Source organism: Trichosurus vulpecula, chromosome 5 (assembly GCF_011100635.1).
Source record: "Trichosurus vulpecula isolate mTriVul1 chromosome 5, mTriVul1.pri, whole genome shotgun sequence".
NCBI classification, from domain to species: Eukaryota; Metazoa; Chordata; class Mammalia; order Diprotodontia; family Phalangeridae; genus Trichosurus; species Trichosurus vulpecula.
This window is the reverse complement of record NC_050577.1, coordinates 185,223,392-185,243,770: the sequence shown is the minus strand read 5'-3', so window position 1 is coordinate 185,243,770 and position 20,379 is coordinate 185,223,392. Positions and strand designations below refer to the sequence as shown.

The 20,379-nt window shown below is 38.7% G+C and overlaps 1 protein-coding gene across 8 annotated transcripts in view; it reads left to right on the top strand.

Moving 5' to 3' along the window:
* Nucleotides 1–19,316, top strand: part of PLEKHA5 (pleckstrin homology domain containing A5) — a 196,476-nt gene extending 177,160 nt beyond the window's left edge. For 5 of the 8 annotated variants that reach the window (XM_036758853.1, XM_036758852.1, XM_036758851.1 and 2 more), the window contains 4 exons: nucleotides 8,602–8,729; nucleotides 9,164–9,309; nucleotides 11,178–11,262; nucleotides 18,454–19,294. In XM_036758853.1, coding sequence (XP_036614748.1) covers nucleotides 8,602–8,729; nucleotides 9,164–9,309; nucleotides 11,178–11,262; nucleotides 18,454–18,472 — 378 coding nt within the window. In that variant the 3' untranslated portion in view covers nucleotides 18,473–19,294. Of the gene's footprint in view, nucleotides 1–8,601; nucleotides 8,730–9,163; nucleotides 9,310–11,177; nucleotides 11,283–18,453 lie in introns of all 8 variants that reach the window. The other 3 variants (XM_036758859.1, XM_036758858.1, XM_036758857.1) reach the window with 1 other exon arrangement.
* The last annotated feature ends 1,063 nt before the right edge of the window (nucleotides 19,317–20,379 follow it).

The following is a 20,379-nucleotide window of genomic DNA, read 5'->3' as shown; positions in this document are numbered from 1 at the left end:
AGCGGAAATTTATTACTTATCTCTTTATTGCTAAATGCACAATTACCTTTGTGCAGTTCTTATTCTTTTCAGCCTTTCTATAGTATTAGATGCTGGGGTCCTCCTTTTGGGTGCTGCCTACCCTGGGCTGCTTTATGGCTTGTTTTTAACCAGATCTGTGTTCTCATTGGTCTAAGAATTCCCACTAGTGATGGAGATTAGCATCTATTTTGCAAATTCTAGTTTTAGAGACTTGTCCAGGGTCACATAGTCAGTAGGTATAATAGATGATACTTGAACCCAGGTCTTGTTGACTTTGAGTGATGTTTCCTGTAAGGCCCAGGAGGTCCGACTCACAGGAAGCAGGAGCTGGCAGTTTGGGATCAGTCCATCCTGGTCCTTCTCCTCTGCTCTCTCTTGAGGCCCCATAGAGTCAACCGCCATCCGTAAGTAGATGGTTCATATATCACCATATCCAATCTTCATCTCCCCTGTGCTCCAACCCCACATCTTCTCCAGCTGCCTTACGGAATATCTCCACCTGGGTGTCCCATATGCATGTAAACACATGTCTGAAACAAATCATTATCTCCTAAAACCACCTCTTTTGTTTTCCTGTTTCTGTCAAGGTCAGCAGTATTCTTCTAGTCATTCAAGTTTACAATCTCAACTTGAGTTTGAGTTAATCTAATATCCAGTCAGTTGCCGAGTCTCATGATTTTGCCTCATTAACATCTCTTTGCATCTATTTCTCCACTTGTACCACAGCCCTCTAGTCATGATCCTCATCACCTCCCACCAGAATTGTGGAAGTAGATTTGTCGTTGGTTTCCTTCTCCTCACAGCTGCTAAAATGATATTTCTAAAGCCTTGCCCCATTCACTCCTCAGTCAAGAAGCTTCTGTGGTTCCTCATTGCCTTTAAGATAAAGGATAAGCTTCTCTCTTTGGAATGAAAAGTCCTTGACTCCAGTGTATCTTCCCAGACTGATGATATGTGTTGTATGTGTGTTACTCCAGCACACACACTCTTAAGTTCCAGCTAGGCTTTCCTGCTTGTTCCCTGTACACAACATTTTATCTCCTCTATCTTTGCACAGGCTACGCCAAATGCCTAGAGTTCTCTCTTTCTTCACCTCTGGCTCTGGGAAACCAGCTCCCTTCATAGCTTACTTCAAGGGCCACCTCCTTAAAGATGTCTTTCCTGATTTCCCCATCATTAATCCCAGTGAAAGAAAAAAATATCATGTATTTATATGTGACTATCCTCTGTGTATCCTTCATATTTTATCCCCCTTATAGATTGTTACCTCTTGGTGCTTAACACAGTGACTGGAATATATTTGGTGTTTATTAAATGCTTGTTGATTGTTTCAAAGAAAACTTTTTAATTTGCAAGCAAGAAGCTAAACAAAAAAAGATTTTAGATAGAAGAAAATATAAAATCTACTGTTAAGATCAGCTGACCTGGAAAATGGGTAAAGGAAAGATAAATGAAGAACCACTGGGCTCCCTCAAAACTGTATTTCAGGAAATCAGAAATAAAATTTGCCTATATTTACTAGAAATAGAGGAGAAGTACAAACAGACTCCACTGATTACCTCCTGAAAGAAAATCAGAATAAGATAAGAGTATCATAGCCAAATCCACAGCTTCTAAGTCAGAGAAAAATACTGGGAGCAGCCAGAAAGAAAGGATTCAAAAACAAAATAAGATTTGGCAGCAGCTATTCTAAGTAAAAGAAAATCTTGGAATATCATAATCTTTTCTTAATTGGTATAATTTTTTTTTGGAATTTAAATGCCCTAAAAAAAGGACATTTCATATACATAGTAGAACATAAAAAGAAGATTGGATCTGAAACCATTGGTCTCTATTTCGTACCACTTGTTTCTATTAAAAATTACATAATAAATTCCTCACTTTATCTTCCCAAAAAGAGGCAAGAGAGAGAGGCAGGGATGAGAGGGAATTTACAATAAACCTTACTGCAAAAATATTTATGGCAGCTCTTTTTGAATGTCAAAAATAGAACTCCATTAGTTGGGGGATGGCTGAACAAATTATGGTGTATGAATGTAATGTAATACCAGTGAACCATTAAAAAATAAAGAGCCTAGGAAAACTCATGCAAAGTGATGCAGAGTGAAGTAAGCAGAACCAAGAGAACAATGTATTCCATAATAGCAATATTTTTAAAACAAATAATTCTGAAAGATTTAAGAACCCTAATCAGTGCAATGATCAATGGTTATTACAGAGGACTGGTGAATAAGAATCCTGCCCACCTTGTGATGGACCAGTATGCAGAATGAGAAGCATATTTTGGTTGTGGCCAACATAGAAATTTGTTTTGCTTATTTGATATAAGATTTCTGTACATTTTTCTTTTTCTTTTTTTTTTTTCATGAGGCAGGGAAACAAAATAAATGCTTGATAATTTTTTTTTAAAAAATAGAATGTTTCTTCTGCTTAGGAGAAAAATCTTCCAAGATGGGGACTCATTTGAAGGTTCCATATAGAATAAGTCTGACATTTAACCTCCCTTGTACACAAGAAATACAGTACATTAGTATCGCCTTGACACACCGTGAGGCAAGTCACAGCAGACAGAATAAAGCACCAAATAATGAAAATTCTGAACCTTTTGAAATCTGCTCTCTCTTTGTGGCTTTCCTTCCCTTCTCTATCACAAACTCCAAGACAGAGTAGTTTTATGGGAACCTTAAATTAAGTTTGTATCATTTCATCTTTTTTTTTGAGGGGAGAAGTCAGGGCAATTGGGGTTAAGTGACTTGCCCAAGGTCACACAGCTAGTAAGTGTGTCAAGTGTCTGAGGCTGCATTTGAACTCCTGATTTCAGGGCTGGTACTCTACTCACTGTGCCACCTAGCTGCCCCGTTCCCATCATTTCTACCCCACAAATAAGTTCCTTCCTTCTGGTTGGTTAAGAGTTAGATCCAGAATAGAATATCTTCTGTTTTGGTCTTTCCACCTTTTCATAGATGAAATGATAGTAGCAAACTAAGAAATTATATCCTTCATTAGATTGTAAGCTCCTTGAAGGGCAAGGACTATCTTTTGCCTGTTTTTATATCCCCAGCATTTAGCACAATAGCTTGTACATATTAGACATTTAATAAATGTTTATTGATTGATTTTGGACAGAAACTTCTAATAGATGTCTAAAAAATTCAAGTTCCCTATCACTTACATATCATGCTTCTCTGACAGACTTGTGACCTATTTGCCAAACTTTTCACTTATTTCCTTTCTGTCCAGGTGTTCTGTTGTATATTCTGATGATAATATTGCTTCTATTTCTGCTTCCATGGATCTTTATTCACATGCTTTCTACCATACTTCTTCCTCCTGGTTCTCGAATTTCCTCACATGAATATCTTGTCTTAATATATTCTATTACCATGTCCTCATTTTACTGATAGCATTTCTGTTGAGTAAGGGAGTCCCTTCCTGAGCTATATTGCAGTTAGGGGACTTATTTTGAATCTCAGTAATGCCTATGAGGTCAAATTTGCCTCCCCACTTTTAGGTTCTCTAATTCACCTTATTTCTTAGCCATGTGCAAATAGACTTCTGAGGCCATGGCCACTGGCTTCTTTTTTTTTTAATTAATTTATTTTTAGTTTCTTTTTTTTAAATTTATTTATTTAACATATTTAGTTTTCAGCATTGATTTTCACAAGAGTTTGAATTACAAATTTTCTCCCCATTTCTACCCTCCCCCCCCACTCCAAGATGACGTATATTCTGGTTGCCCTGTTCCCCAGTCAGCCCTCCCTCCTATCACCCCACTCCCCTCCCATCCCCTTTTCCCTTGTAGGGCAAGATAAATTTCTATGCCCCATTGCCTGTGTATCTTATTTTCTAGTTGCATTGTTTCAACAACCTGGCTAGCAGCTTCTGTGGGGGTATAAGGTTCACCCACAGCCAGCACCCAGAAAGCTGCCAACAGCACAGGTTCTTCTGATATGCTTAATTAAGGAAAGCAAGGTGAAGGGGTTGACATGCTTACTTTTAATTCAAAAATCATTCAGTTAGTTCAGGGGAAAAAAAAAACCAGCACCCTGAACTTCAAAACAAAATGCAAACAAATTACAAACATCAATTGACAGACTTTGTCTGATTCAAGTCCCAACAGATAGTTACCAGAGTTCAACAAAGTTTCAACATTCGGGTTTACAAGCTGGAGGGCTCCTTAACTACAGCTGCCTGGAGTCTCCTCATCAACACCATCTCCAGAGCCCCACACAAATGGCTTTGTCCTCCCTTCTTATAGGGCTTCAGACATCAAACATCATCTGAATCACCAGAGCTCAGGCTCTGGTGATTGGTTCTTGAGTTGGCCCCTCCCCTTAGGACCCTGGGATGTTCACATCCACATGGATTACATTAACACCTAATGGGGTTTGGGCCTGGGGCTTAGCACCTAGTAATGCTCACTGAGATAAATTGAGTCACTCAAAGAAAACAAAGGCCACTCTGGTTACATGCATGCAAAAACTTTTTTTGTTTGTTTGTTTTTGAACATCTGTTTTTAAAACTTTGAGTTCCAAATTCTCTCCCCTCTTCCCTTCCCACCCACCCTCCCTAAGAAGGCAAGCAATTCAACATAGGCCACATGTGTATCATGTTGTGAAAGACTAACTATATTTTGCTCCTTCCCAACCCATCCCCCTTTATTGAATTTTCTCCCTTGACCCTGTCACCTTTCCACAGTGTTTGTTTTTCATTACCTCCACCCCCATCTGCCCTCCCCTCCATCATCCCCCCCTTTTTTTTATCTTCTTCCCTCTTCTTTCCTGTGGGGTAAGATACCCAATTGGGTATGTATGGTATTCCTTCCTCAGGCCAAATTTGATGAGAGCAAGATTCACTCATTCCCCTCTCACCTGCCCTCTCCCCTCCTCCCACAGAACTGCTTCCTCTTGCCACCTTTATGCAAGATAATCCACCCCATTCTATCTCTCCCTATCTCCCTCTCTCAATATATTCCTCTCTCATCCCTTAATTTGATTTTATTTCTTTTAGATATCTTCCCTTCATCTTCAACTCACCCTGTGTCCTCTCTCTCTCTATATGTGTGTGTATATATATATATATATATACACACACACACACACACACACACACACACACACACACGCATACATATATACATACATAATGTAGAAGCTGCCAGATCTTGGATTATTCTGATTGTGTTTCCACAATACTCAAATTGTTTCTTTCTGGCTGCTTGCAGTATTTCCTCCTTGATCTGGGAGCTCTGGAATTTGGTGACAATATTCCTAGGAGATTTCTTTTTGGGATCTATTTGAGGAGGCGATGGGTGGATTCTTTCAATTTCTATTTTGCCCTGTGGCTCTAGAATATCAGGGCAGTTCTCCTTGATAGTTTCTTGAAAGATGATATCTAGGCTCTTTTTTTGATCATGGCTTTCAGGTAGTCCAATAATTTTTAAGTTATCTCTCCTGGATCTATTTTCCAGGTCAGTGGTTTTTCCAATGAGATATTTCACATTGTCTTCCATTTTTTCATTCCTTTGGTTCTGTTTTATAATCTCTTGATTTCTCATAAAGTCACTAGCTTCCACTTGCTCCAGTCTAATTTTTAAGGTAGTATTTTCTTCAGTGTTCTGTTGGACCTCCTTTTCCATTTGGCTAATTCTGCCTTTCAAGGCATTCTTCTCCTCATTGGCTTTTTGGAGCTCTTTTGCCATTTGAGTTAGTCTATTTTTTAAGGTGTTTTCTTCAGTGTATTTTTCAGTATTTTTTTGGGTCTCCTTTAGCAAGTTATTGACTTGTTTTTCATGGTTTTCTCGCATCCTTCTCATTTCTCTTCCCAGTTTTTCCTCTACTTCTCTAACTTGCTTTTCCAAATCCTTTTTGAGCTCTTCCATGGCCTGGGACCAGTTCATGTTTTTCTTGGAGGCTTTTGGTATAGGCTCTTGCACTTTGTTGACTTCTTTAGGCTGTATGTTTTGGTCTTCTTTGTCACCAAAGAAACAATCCAAAGTCTGAGACTGAATCTGGGTGTGTTTTTGCTGCCTGGCCATATTCCCAACCAACTAACTTGACCCTTGAGTTTTTCAGTGGGATATGACTGCTTGTAGACTAAAGAGTTCTATGTTCCATGTTTGCGGAGGATGTGCCAGCTCTGCCACCCCAGCACTCCTCCTTCCCCAAGAACCCCCAACCCGAACTGGGTTTAGATCTTCAGCAGGCTGTGCACTCCTGCTCTGATCTGCCACTTAATTCCTCCCACCAGGTGGGCCTGGGGCCTGAAGCAACAGCAGCTGTAGCTGCCCCACTTCCGCTGCCCCGGGGGCAGTGGCCGAACCTCGAACTCCTTCCACTCCCGCAGCTTTTCCCACTAACCTTCTCTGCTGTCTTTGGTGTTTGTGGGTTGAGAAGTCTGGTAACTGCCGCAGCTCACTGATTCAGGGCGCTAGGGCCCACTCCGCCCGGCTCCTGGTCTGGTTGGTCTGAGCAGCTCACGCTCCGCTCCCAGCTCCCAGCTCCGTGTGGGATAGACCTCACCCAGAGACCATCCAGGCTGTCCTGGGCTGGAGCCCTGCTTCCGTCTGCTGCTTTGTGGGTTCTGCAGTTCTAGAATTGGTTCAGAGCCATTTTTTGAAGGTTTTTGGAGGGACTCGGCGGAGAGCTCACTGCTTTCCAGCCGCCATCTTGGCTCCGCTCCCCTATTTTTAGTTTTCAACATTCACTTCCATAAGTTTTAAACTTTCTCCCCCACCATTCCCCACAACGGTATGTAGTCTGATATGGGCTCTCTACACATACGTTCCTATTGAACACATTTTCACATTAGTCATATTGCATAGAAGAATTATAATGAATGGGAGAAACCATGAGAAAGAAAAGCAAAAGAAAAAAGAAAATAGTGTGCTTTGCTCTGCATTACAACTTCATAGTTCTTTCTCTGGATGTGGATGGCATTTTCCATTCATGAATCCTTTGGAATTGTTTTAGGTCCTTGCATTTCTGAGAAGGGCTAAATCTATCAAAATCAGGCATCCTGTGGCTGTTACTGTGTACAGTGTTCTCCTGGTTCTGCTCACTTCACTCAGCATCAATTCATATAAGTCTTTCCAGGTTTTTCTGAAGTCCACCTGTTCATCATTTCTTATAGCGCAATAGTATTCCCATTTCTTGGCCACCACAAAAAGAGCTGCTATAAATATTTTTGTACATGTGGGTCCTTTTCCCATTTTTATGATCTCTTTGGGATACAGCCCTAGAAGTGCGTATTGCTGGGTCAAAGGGTATGCACATTTTTTTATATAGCCCTTTGGGCATAGTTCCAAATTGCTCTCCAGAATGGTTGGATCAGCTCACAGCTCCACCAGCAATGAATTAGTGTTCCAACTTTCCCACATCTTCTCCAGCATTTATCATTTTCTTGTTTTGTCATGTTAGCTAATCTGAGAGGTGTGATGTGGTCCCTCAGAGTTGTTTTGATTTGCATCTCTCTCTAATCAGTACTGATTTAGAGCATTTTTTTTATATGACTGTAGATATTTTTAATTTCTTCCTCGGAAAACTGCCTGTTCATATCCTTTGACCATTTGCCAATGGTGGAATGACTTGTATTCTTGTAAATTTGACTCAGTTCTCTATTTATTTTAGAAATGAGGCCTTTATCAGAGACACTAGTTGTAAAAATTCTTTCCCAGTTTTGTTTCCGTCCTAATCTTGGTTGCATTGGCCTTGTTCACTGGCTTCTTTCTTGTTCATCATAGCTGTTATTTCTATGTTGGCTACTGTCTCTGTGGTATTTTCACCATTATTCCAGTCACCCAGGTTTGCAATCTGAGTGTTGTCCTCAACTCTTCTTTCTCTATGCTTCACATCCAACCAGTTGCAAAGTCTTGTCAATTTTGCATTCATAGTATACCTTCCTCTCCAGTCATAGACTTACCATACTAGTTCATGGCCCTCTTCACTACATTACTACCTTCCTACTCTTAGAAAATTCTCCTAATTGGTTCCCCTACATCTATTTTGTCACTTCTTTAGTGAGTACTCCCCAAAGCTGCCAAACTGATACTGCCGTTATCAGTTCTGACAAATCTGACTCCAGCCTGTCCTTCTAGGCCTACTGTACATTACTCTCTTTTGTATCTTACTTCACAGAATCAAATTCCTAGGGATTACAGAGCACTTCCGAAAGGCCTGCAGATGTATAAGTAAACCCTGGCACCAGGACTTAATAATTTTTAAAGATTCCCTTGACCATGTCACCCAAATAATGAAACTACGTAGTCTCAGCCTCTCTCAAAGCAACTCTGAAATTTAGGCATTCAGACTAAGAGAGGTCTTTATAATGATACCCTTCTTGAATGCTAGATTGTAATTTACAATCTAATATATGTTTTAGAATGTTATTATTGAACCCAGAATCTTGGCACCCCATTACATAGTTTAGTGTTATGGAAAAGTTTACAGAAAGCATTGTCATTTCACAGGGAAGATAATTTACTATAGTCCTAATTTCATTTGTGGGAGAATACTTTTTGTATATGTCTGTGAGTATATTTAAGGATGACTTACAAGAGGAAATTTAATTTTTGTCCTGTAGTTAATGAAAACTGATAATGACTCACTCTGTGAAACACTATTGAAATCTGAGCCAAGAGAAGAGAATTCTGAAGAAATGATGGATAAGCAAAAGGATACAGAAAAAATATCTGATGATATTTCATACAGGTAAAGACAAAAGCAACTGTAATTAGAAAAATTACTGGTGCTAGAAACAGTAGAAATTTAATTTACCCATATGAAAATAGCATTGCCTCAAGCCAGTTGTGTTAACTTTCTAATTTCTATCTCACAAAAGTGTTGTCATGTTAATTGAGGTTTTTTTTGTTACTTTTATTTAGGTTCTAAAAGGCCTCACTGTTTTTGGTAATTTTATTCCTATCTTCTTTACTTATGTCCTTAAAAAAGACATACCATTCCCTTCCTTTCTATATTTGAAGTTCTGAAAACATACTTTAATGCCAAAAAATAAAGGCAGGATTTATTTTAACTTAATAATGTCTCATAAGGAAAAAAAATCAGTATCTTAAGTTCAGTTTTTGTTTTTAGGTTCATTACATAATCTAGAACCACATTTAAAAATGTCCCTCTATATTCATTAGCACCCAAATTGCGGCTCTACTCACAAATCATAAACCAGAAGGTAACTCAGAAGAAAAGGAAATAACCAGTGTCAATGAACAAGAAGGGAATGTCATTTCTTATGAACCAGCTGCTGAGATTTCAAGAGGAAATCAAGTAATACCCGGTAAATATCATTATGTGTGTTATAATTCTTTCCCTCCTATTTCATATAACCTTTTTTCATCATTTTTCTATTTTTGACCTTTATAAAAGCATTCTTTAATGAAAAAAGTCACAATTCTCCTTACAAATTTGGTCCTATTGGTAGGCATCACAAGAAGGTGGTTCTCTAGGGATCCTGCAAAATTAAGTAACCAAAAATGAAGAGTGAATTCATTAGTCCTGACCCTGTTGAACCCCATAAGTGCTTGCCTCAGTGCCCCAGAATTTGACATGGTAGTTAAGGTCAGTTAATCCCAAATAAGGAGAACTAGTAGAAATGAGAATTTCTTCCACACATTTAAGCAGAAAAAGAACAATTACTGTATTATCCTGCTACAGCAATAGTTTTTCAAACTAAGTATTATAATACCTCCCTTCCAGAAAGAAGTAGAACATGGTTCTTTGGATCTTTCCCCATTGTGGGGTATAAGTGAATTATTATCCTCAGTTTACAGATGAAGAAACTGGGGCTCAAACATGAAATGATTTGCCCCAAAGTCACACAGATAAGACGTGTTCAAGCCTAGACCGTAAGCCCACATCTCCTCATAACCCTATCAATGTTCCTTATGCTACACCACATAGAGAGGTTCAAGAGCCACATTTTTACTCATTACCTATATTCACCGTCATTCTAAGATAGGACGTTTTATACCAAAATATTTTTTCTTGTTGGATCATAAAACACTGTCTTTTAAATTGAATTATTCATTACTTTGATCTCACTGCAACTTATTCACAGTGGCCAATTCAGTTCCATTAACAGTAAGTTAACTTCTAAAAAATTTTCACTGTTAATATAACTAGTCCCTGAAATTGTCCCTTAACAGCTCACCCAGCTCATGTTTCTATAGCATCTTAAGGTTGACGACAGGCTCGCAACAACACACTCACAACAGCAACTAGGACTGTTGCACTGGGAGTCCAGAAGACCATGGTTGAATCTTGCCTCAGGCCCTTATTGGCTGAGTGAGCCTGAGCAAATCACTTCACCTCTCTCAGCCTCAGTTTCCTTGTCTGTAGACAGGGGATAATAGCACCTACCTCCTAGAACAAATGATATGTATATGGAGTGCTTTGCAAACTTGAAAATGATAAATAAATATTAGCTTATGATGATGGCAGTTTGCAGAGCACTTTACCTATATTATCAAAATGGATCAGTTACTCCCATAACTAATTTCCCCATTTTTTAAATGAGGGCCTTAAGACTTGACATTCTTGCCAGAGTTGCTCAGGTGATGACTGTCAGTGCCAGGACATAAATACAGGGCCCTGATCCCAAGGCCTGAGTTGTTTTTCCGCTACGTGACACAACATCTTTCAAATGTATCAATATGTGTAAAGCATTGTAATGTTGTTTAGGAAAAGTAAGATATTTTTCCTCCTCTGTATTGTCTGTCCACACCAACCTAGAAAGTTTATTAAAGATAAGACAGATTGAGAACCTAACTGGGAGTGATTCATCTAGCTGTCAGTCAGAAGTCTGGAAAACTACAGAAGCTAACATCTTGACACAAAGATTCTGATGAAAGATTTCATAGTATATAAGTAGTTTGTTCCAGAATTAGACAGTAGCAATAAAAAATAAACATATCAGTTAATTTCTACTCAAAACCATTCACTTATTTGTATGTTGTTGAGAACCTACCATGTGCAAGGCACTGTGCTATAGTCACTGTGAAAGCTACAAAGCAGAAAAAGGCTCATACTTTTCTCATACTTTTTTTGACTGTATTCATTAACATCTGAATAGAGTCCTAGGATTACTTTCCTATTGTATGTTAAAGGTTTTTATTTTCTCGTGTTTTCTTGGTGTGTTGCTTTCAGTGAAAAATCTGCCCCAGTCACCTGAGCCTTCAACATCACCAGTTGCATCAGCACAACCACAGCTCACAGAAGGATCACATTTCATGTGTGTATAGTTACAGAGAAGTATGTTCTTTTTTCCCCCCATTTTGCTTGTGCTTCATACGTAGTTGTCTGTTCATTTGTTATGTTGTTTAATAGATTAGACTGAACTTGAACATGAGTAACTTAGAAAAGATGGTAGAGTGAATATTTCTAGCACATGGGTCAGTTAGCAGCTTATATTTCCATCTTTAGGGCTTCCAGTGATGTTGGATAAAATCAGCATCAGGTAGGCTCCAGGAGGGGCCTTCGAGGGCTTCACAGTTGTATGGTCTGATACATTCTGCTCAGTTGTCTGTTCCAGGAATTATCCTTTTAGTCCCTCAGTTGCTCGTTCTTACTCTGCCATGGTGATCTCTCATACCCATCCCTTCCCATCAACTTGCACTGCAGTCCCCTGCTTTGGGCTCTGTAGCCTAAGCTGTTCCAATAGCTGCCTAACTAGTCTTTCTGCCTCCAAACAATCAGCTTTTTTGATGACTATAAGAGGGGGAAAGCATTTGTTTTCTGTAGAGCAGTCTCTCTACAACAAGATATTTCCCATGAATATATTGATATCATAAGATTTCTTAAAATAATAAGTAACACAAGGGGCAGCTAGGTGGCGCAGTGAGTAGAGCAACGGCCCCGGAGTCAGGAGGACCTGAGTTCAAATGTGGCCTCAGACACTTGACACATTTGCCAGCTGTGTGACCTTGGGTAAGTCACTTAACCCCAATTGCCCTGCCTTCCCCCCTCTAAAAAAAAAGTAACACAAGAGAAAAATTTGTTTGACTTAATGATTATTAATATTAAACAAAGCAAAAAACAGCCAACTATATGCATTCCAAGTCTTTTTTTTTTGATGCCATCATGTAAGAAATCCAGTGCAAAGTCCAAATGGAAGATTTTTTTCTAGCTACATAAGTAAGGCCCTAGATATCTAGTTTGCAGATGACCTTGTGTTGATGACATCCAGCTCCATAACATTACAGGGCCCCTGAAATGAGATCCATAATAATAGTGTTACATAGCACTTAAGTGGTTTGCAAAGTGTTTGATAAGTATTTGTGAGATAAAACCTAACTGGTAAATAAGATAAGATAAGCTATCTCACCAAAGGAGATGATACTTAAGGGCCCTGGGAGGCAGGTACTATCATTATCTCTATTTTATTGTGGTGGAAACTGAAGCAGACCAAGGTTCAGAGATGTGCACAGGGGCACATAGCTAGTAAGAGTCTGAGGCAGGTTTGAACTGGGATCTAACTGGACTCTAGGCCCAACACTATCCACTTTGCCGCTCAACTGCCATAATTACTAGAAAAGTTCAGCCTAACTAATAACCCATGCAGGAAAAGCAGTGTATAAAGAATAATTTTTTGTCTCATTGGACGCTCAGTTTGGCTGTCCAGTTTGGAGAGACTCTGCAGATGAACAGTAAACTGGACGTAGATTTGAACAGAAGATAAACGGACTAGATTGCCATTGAGATATCATTTACTGCTTTTAGCGACCCTATGATTCTCCCTGAAATAAAAGGCCCACTTTTTTGAACTTTTGCTCTTCTATATGGCTATGAATAATGGAATACTACAGTCTGTAGTTGACAGCTAGGTGGCCGAGTGGTTAGTGTGGAGACTAGAGTCAGGAAGACCTGAATTCAGATGTGGCTTTGAAGAGGTAAAAGGTTAAGGGGTGCTCAACACCCCAAAATATTGACGCACCGGGTCCTGCCGAAAGAATTCAACTCAAGCCTTCTCAGCCAAGGGAAAAGAGAAAGTTTATTAGGGATTCACCACAATGGGCTGTCTTAAGAAATCCCCCCCCCCCTTGTGACGCCTGTTTCCACAAGCGGGCCAGATTCAACCTACTGAATTAGATTGAATCTGAGCACCTTCATGGAGGCAAGATGGAGATTATATACACAAAGATTGTAGGAGGGATTGAGGGGTGGTCTGGGGTGACTAGAGGAGGGGTTTAGGGAGGGTCTTGAGGGGAAGTCCAAGGAGGGCAAGGTGAGGTAATGGGATTAAGGGTGGGAAGTAGCTGAACAACAAAGGGCGAGGCTGGGTAGAGATTTGGGCCTAATGATAATGTGAGACTTGTGGCCTTAGGGGAAGGCCAGATCCAGTTGGAAGATTCAAGGACAGTTCAAGGGGGTTCCCAGAGACTGTATTCCAGATTCAAGGGGGTTCCCAGAGACTGGGCCCTCATCAGCTTCAGACACTTACCAGCTGTGGCCCTGTGCAAGTCACTCAGCCCCTCAGCTTGTAAAATGGGAAGAGTAATAGCACCTACCCCCCAAGTTGTTATGAAGAGTAACCGAGATAATATTTGTAAAGCATTTAGCACAGTGCCTGACGCTTAGTAATAATTACATCAATGCTAGCTCCGATTATTTCCTCTGAAAAATTAAAAGTTGAGAATCACCCAAAAAGTAATGGAGAAGTGCTTAGTGGGCATGAGTAGGCTGCCATGCATTACCAGTGAGGCTTTATGTGAGAAAAGCAGCATAAAGTTTGTCATCAGAAAGATGTATGGAGGGGGGAGAAAGGTTAGCTAGTCTTGGCAAGAATAACCTCCATGCTCCATTGGTAAACACATAAGTCTGCCCCATACCATGGGTAGTCCTCTTTATGAAGAAGTTATAGGAAGAAATAGGTAAAGTGTCATACATCAGGAGAACGCATGGTTGAGTTGCAGTCTGTGTGAGGGGAAGTACCCTACATTGATGAAATCACACATCCACTAATATATTTCTGTAAAGGTCATTTCTTCACTATTAGATTGCAAGAGCTTAGGTATCTTTTTCACAAAGATTTTTAAACGCCGTTATTTTAGTTTGTGCATGCGTGTGTGTGTGTATACAAGATTTTAAGAAAAATTTATCTTTGGTTCTCAGTACCCCTCCTGAACTTTTTCCATTATGCATTTTTTCACATTTTGTTGCTGTGAGATTTTTTTTATAGATGTTTAGGGCACATATTGTTATGAATCTGCTTTCTCCACTATCACCTCATACAATATCTAATATAGTTCTTTGTGTTTGTCATAGTTGTTACTTCTTATCTCACAGTTTAACCACCCCAGTTTTAATAACAAATAATATTGCTATGGATATTTTGGTGCTGATGTCTTTTGTTTTCTTTTTTTAATCCCTGACAGCACCTAGCACAGTGTCTTGCACATAACAGATGTTTAATAAATATCTATTGAATTAAATGGAACAAAATGCTTTTATGATACAGCCAACACAAAGCCATCAAAAACCATCAGTTACTTCCCAAAGAAATTTTTCAGAGGGGCCATAGCAGCCAGTCGTGGATTACCCTGAAAATGGTGATGACCAAAGATAGTTACTGTTGGGGGAGAGTGTGCAGCATCAAAGGTCAGAAGCCCTACACTAACAGTGGTAGCTCTACCACTAATTGGCTGTTTGACCTTCAACAAGTCATTTCCCTTCTCTGGGCCTTAGTTTTCTTATATGCAGAATAAATAGTTAGACTAAGGTTCTTTGTGGGTGATTTTTATTGTAATGTCATATGCAAATATTTTCAAGCTTCACTGAGGGGGAGGGGGAAGCTAACACATATTTAGGGAATTACCTACAAGAAAATTATTCTAAAAACAGAAAAAAACCTATGACTTTCTTCTAGCAGCTGGCTTCTAAATTGCTTAGATTCCTAAATTCCTGGAGATTAGCTTGTTATTAAACTGCAAAAACAATTGACTTTTAAGTGATATATTGGGATTTTGCTAATCATGGGTGTTTGCAAATCGTTAGTTGTTTTCTTTGTGTTGTTTTTCTTTTTTTTATGTTTTTCAGAAAAGTTCAGAATATGAAATTTCTGTTCTTTTCCAGTTTTGTTTTCAATGTCCAGATGCAGTAACATTGGTATTGTATTTAGGTACATTATATACCTAAACAGCATAAACCTAATCATGCTTTGAGTGCCTGTCAGTCAGCAATTATTAAGCACCTTCTAAGTAGTTCTAGACCAGACTCTGGGGATACAAAGAGTGAAATAACCCCTACTCTCGAGAACTTACATTCTAAAGAGAGACTTTAGTTAATAGTTCAGTTAGCATTATGAATTAAGCTATTAACACTTTGAACTGCACTAAGACTTTCTGGGACATAAATACATATATGATATTATATAAAGAATGAATATAATATAAAAATCATAAGTACATTGCCGTTTAGGAGGACACTGGCAGTTGGGAATCAGGAGAGACTTCATGTAGAAGGTGGTGCTTAAGCTGAGTATTGAAGGGAGATGGGTTGAGGTGAAAAAAAGGGGCAGAGGTAAAAAGGAGATAGCCAATGCAAAGGCACAGAGGAGGTGGAATGATGCTCAGAGAGAATTTGACTAGATCAGAGTATAGGAGGGAGCAATTATAATGAAGCCAGAAATATGTTAGGCCAAGTTGCAAAAGGCTTTAAATGGCAAGCAAAGGAGTTTAAGTTAATATTATATACCAGAGGCAATATGGAGTCTCTAGTGTTTATTGAGCAAAAGACTGTCATGCTCAGATCTTCACTTAAGGAAAATCCCTTCAGCAGAAGAAGAGAAGATGAGTTACAGTGAGGAGAGAGCAACAGGGAGGATTTTGTGGACATAGAAATGGCAAGATTTAGGAACTAATTGGATAGATAAAGAAAGGGAAAATGAGATGAGCCCAAGGTTATGAATGTGGGAGACTAAGAAAGCGTAAGTACTTTCAGTAGAGAAGGGGACTTTGGTAGAGGGATCTCTGTTTTTGACACGTTGAATCTGATCTATCTGAGGCATTCACATTTCAGTTTGAAAGGTCTAGTAGGCAATTGGTGACATAGGGCTAAAGGTCAGACGAGACTAAACTTGGATATATCTCTGAGTTATTTACATGAAGATGATAATTAAACTCATAGTGTTGATGAAGTCACCAAGGGAGAATATAGGGAGTGGAGAAGACAATCTCCAAGACAGAGCCTTAGGGGTCACCTACAGTTAGGGGATGAGATATAGCAGGTGAGAGAACTGTGGAGACTGATAAGGACTAGCTACATCAGAGGAAATCTAGGAGAGAGTAGGGTCACAAATAACCAGAAAAGGAGAGAGTATCCAGGAAAAGAAAATGGTAGATAGTGTCCAATGCAGCAGAGAAGTCAAAAAGAATGAGGACTGAGAAAGAACCATTACATTTGCCAATTAATTAAGTTGTCACTGTTAAGTTTGGAGTGAGCCATTTCAGATTATGAGGTTGGAAGCAAGCAAGATTGCATAGGATTGAAGAGTGAGTCAGAAGAGGGGAAGTAGAGGTAAAGGATGTAGACACCTTTTTTTAGGAGTTGGTCTGAACAGCTTGAGGGGATGATATGCCTGTGAAGGTTTGGGGTTTATGTTTGGTTTTGGTTTGGCCTTTGGGGTTTTTTTAAGGATGAAAGAGACCGAAGCACATATGTTTAAAGACAGCAGGAAAGGAACCAGTAGACAAGGAGAGGTTGGAGATTAGAGAGTAGGAATGATTGAAGTTTTGCCGTTGCTTCTACATAGACAAGTTTCAACTCTGCAGGCCTCTTACAAGTACTTAATATTTGTTTTTATTCTTTTAAAAATAAATGAGCAAGTCAAGCTTCTGTTTCCGAATCCAGTCCACAGCAGTTCAGTATTTTGCCAAATGCCTCTGTTCTCCATTTTCAGGCTATTCTTCTTGATCCAGAAATTATTGTTTTACTCTTTCAGTCTTCTGATGCTTGTAATTCTTGCTTAAGATCATTTCCAGTGGAAACAAATAAGTACCCCTCTTTTGTTATTTATATAGAATTCAAGGAGCACCGTGGAAAAATGCAGGGTCCTTTTGTTAGCTTCCACTCCTGTGCTATCCTGTGCTGCCCTCTTTGTTATTGTTTAATTCACATTAAATCCACAAGTACATCTGCTGCATAGGTCTCAACTATGTCACTAAGTCTTATTAATTTAGTCATTTCAGTGCACCTGATAAACACCCATGGGATATGAAGAGGGCAAGTATTATTGCCTGTCAAACTATACATGAGAATGACTGCTTCAGTCTTGGTAGAGAGTGTGGCCCTGAAAGTCAATTATCATTCATTATTGGTTAATTTAGTAGAAGAGGCAAAAATTAAATGTGTACAAGCCCTAAACCTACTCACTAGTTGAAAAGCTTGCAATATATGGCAAGTTTTCGTATATTTTTATACCCATTTTGAGGATAAAGCCTTGTTCAGCATTGTCATGCCAATAATTTTTCAATTTACTTAAACTGCTTGAAAGTAGTTATGTTTAAAGGGACAGTGACACCACAGAATGATAGCCTCTATCTGCCACAGGATGCCATTGTGATCCTAATTTGTGATATTTTTACATATTTTCTTGCATATGTATGTCATTTTCTAAATTCTTAGTTTTGGCAGCATTTAGGAAAGTTTTGGAAAGGACACTTGTACAGTTACTTGAGCATATTGTTGCATATTTTAGTGGGGTCCACCAAATCTTTTGGGTTTTTTTTTCCTTTTTCCTTCATTAGCAAGCATTTGTTATTTATTCCTTCGTGTTCAATAAGTTTGGTTCTGTTTATGATTTGAATTGTTCTCAATAGCATTTTGGAAGGATAATTAAAGAACAATTTTCTTAATTATGTCTGTCAACCGCAGATTGCTGTCTAAGAAAGACAAACAGAATTAGGTTACATGCATGTTTTATTTCTTTCAAAGCAGCTGGGAACTGAGCTCTGTTGGGGGTTACACTGCAGTTTATATACCCTTCCAATAGAACCTCTTGTTTCCATCCTCCTTTCACCCCTGGGCAGAAAATGTCCCTATGCCAGACCACTCCCAGCCTCGGGCTATCTAGACTGAAGGACCTGTCTCCACCCAAGTTTGAATAGAACACTGTGGGCTTCCCCACCTTAGATTAAATTCCTTGCAGGCTGGGTGGGTCTGACCTAGATGTGGAGGGGCATTAGCAGTGATCTCCTGTCCTTCTGAAGAAAAACTGAACTTAAACTCAGGACTTTGGAAGAATGGGTGGAGCTCAGAATCTTCCCAAGCTATTGGTTATTAATAATCATTTCTCACATGTTATAGTTGTTTTACAGCCATGTATATAAACACTGGTCTCTCTGTATGCGTCCCTCAGTTAGAAATGTGAAACATTAATTCTTTAACTTTGTAGGTGGTAAAATAATTTTCTTTTCTTCTTTTCTAGCTACAACAGCTTCTGTTGAAATAATTCATAGTTAAGGATATGGACCTATGGAAATGTCAGAAGAAATTGTACAGTTTCTTAAATCTATGAAATTCATAGTTCAGATGCTTTTAGCCACAGAGCATCATTTTATCACTTCTGGAAATGTTTATTCCAAGATAGCTTTAATGGCCCATAGGTACACTCCACAATATCAAGGTTATCTATTATGACACCAGCTTGCTGCTATGATTTCAGTGCACATAAATAATGGTGCTTTTTAACGTGTAGCCTATAGCCATAGCTTAGTTGCTGTGTTCCAGATTTAAATGTTTCTTAATTCTAAGTTGATTTACATTTGGATTTTGGCTTTTTAGTACATGAAATTGGTTACTTTTACACATCTCTACTGAAACTTATTTTCTCTTTGGCTACTATAATGCATCGTTTCACACTTGGTTTGTAAAATTCTTATATATATGTGTGTATTTAAAATGTGCCATTTTATTATTGCTAAGTGAAATGTCCTGTTTTCTGCTGTAATTATTTCTCAGTCATATTGCACTCAGTCACATTGCAGCGTCAGCAGTTACTGCCACACTGTTGTCAGCATATACACAAATGTTACGGCCTATTTTTCCTTAAAAACAAAATAAAGTGTAGGTATTTTGAGGTACTGGGCTTTTACTTCTTTGGAATAGGTGTGTACAGCAATAAGGTTTCCAATTCCAGTACTTAGTTTGTGTACAAATGTAATTATGTTCATTGTGTATATATTATACAATGAGCACATGCAATATAAGTATATAAAGTTACTATTGTTTAAATGCAAATGTTCATATCTCATTTCTTTTCTATCATGTTAAATAAATGTTGATGTTCTTAAACATCTGTGTTGGTGATTTTTTTCCCCCTTCATTTAAAACTGAAGAGAAAGGATGGTAGGGCTGGTATGTTAGGGGAATGTTAGGACTCTTAAAAAAAAAAAACTTAGAGAAGTTTTATATTTTACTGATGAAGAAATCAAGGGCTAAACAAAGTAAATGTTAGCATAGCTATCAATGGCAGAGAGCTATTTTAAATAAGTCTCCTACCTCCCATATATGTTTGTTAAACTGCATTGCTTTCTATTCATGTTTGAACAAAAATTAGTTTTTAAAAGGGACAAATAATGAATCACCTCATTAATGTGAGTGTGTCTAAACATTTACACAGTTTAACAAATTGATCTCATGGAAATTTTCTGGGACCACCCTATCTTCTCCCAGACCATTTCTTGTGAAGTCAGTGGTACTATTAAGAAATATCTATTTTATTCTATGCCACAAATTCTTAATCTGGAGTTCATGGACCTTGAAGAGGATATGGATACATTTCAGAGGATCTATGAACTTGAAAGAGAAAAAATCCAACTGAAATTTAGCATTTCCTTTGATTATGAATGTAGACTGCAAAAAAAATATTCTGAAAGGAGGTCCACAGGCTTCACTACACTACCAAGAGGGTGCATGACTCACAAAAATGAGAACTTGGGTCCTTTACCCTTTTATCCTCCAGTAAGCAATTTCACATTCTTCCTGCCATAAGCTTTCATTCGTACTTTACATTGTTTCCAAAACACGAGGAAACTTAGGCTATTTGGATTTCTGCATAAAAAAAATTTTACTAAAAAGCCATTACTTACACACACAAGCCCAAGTCTTAGTGCAGCTAAAGCCTAAAACTTTGGGGATATTGCTGTTCTTCCTTTGTTCTGAAAGAGGACCAATGACATCAGAAGGTGATCTTGACTTTTGGATGACTTGGGTTTAAGAGAGGCAGAGCTGTGCCTCACTCTCCTCCAAAGTCATCAGAGTCCGGTGGCTAGACAAAAGTCCATACTAGTGATGACCTTGGCCTTTCTAAATTTTTCCCTGGTCTTAGTTTGTCTCATTCATGACTAAGGGC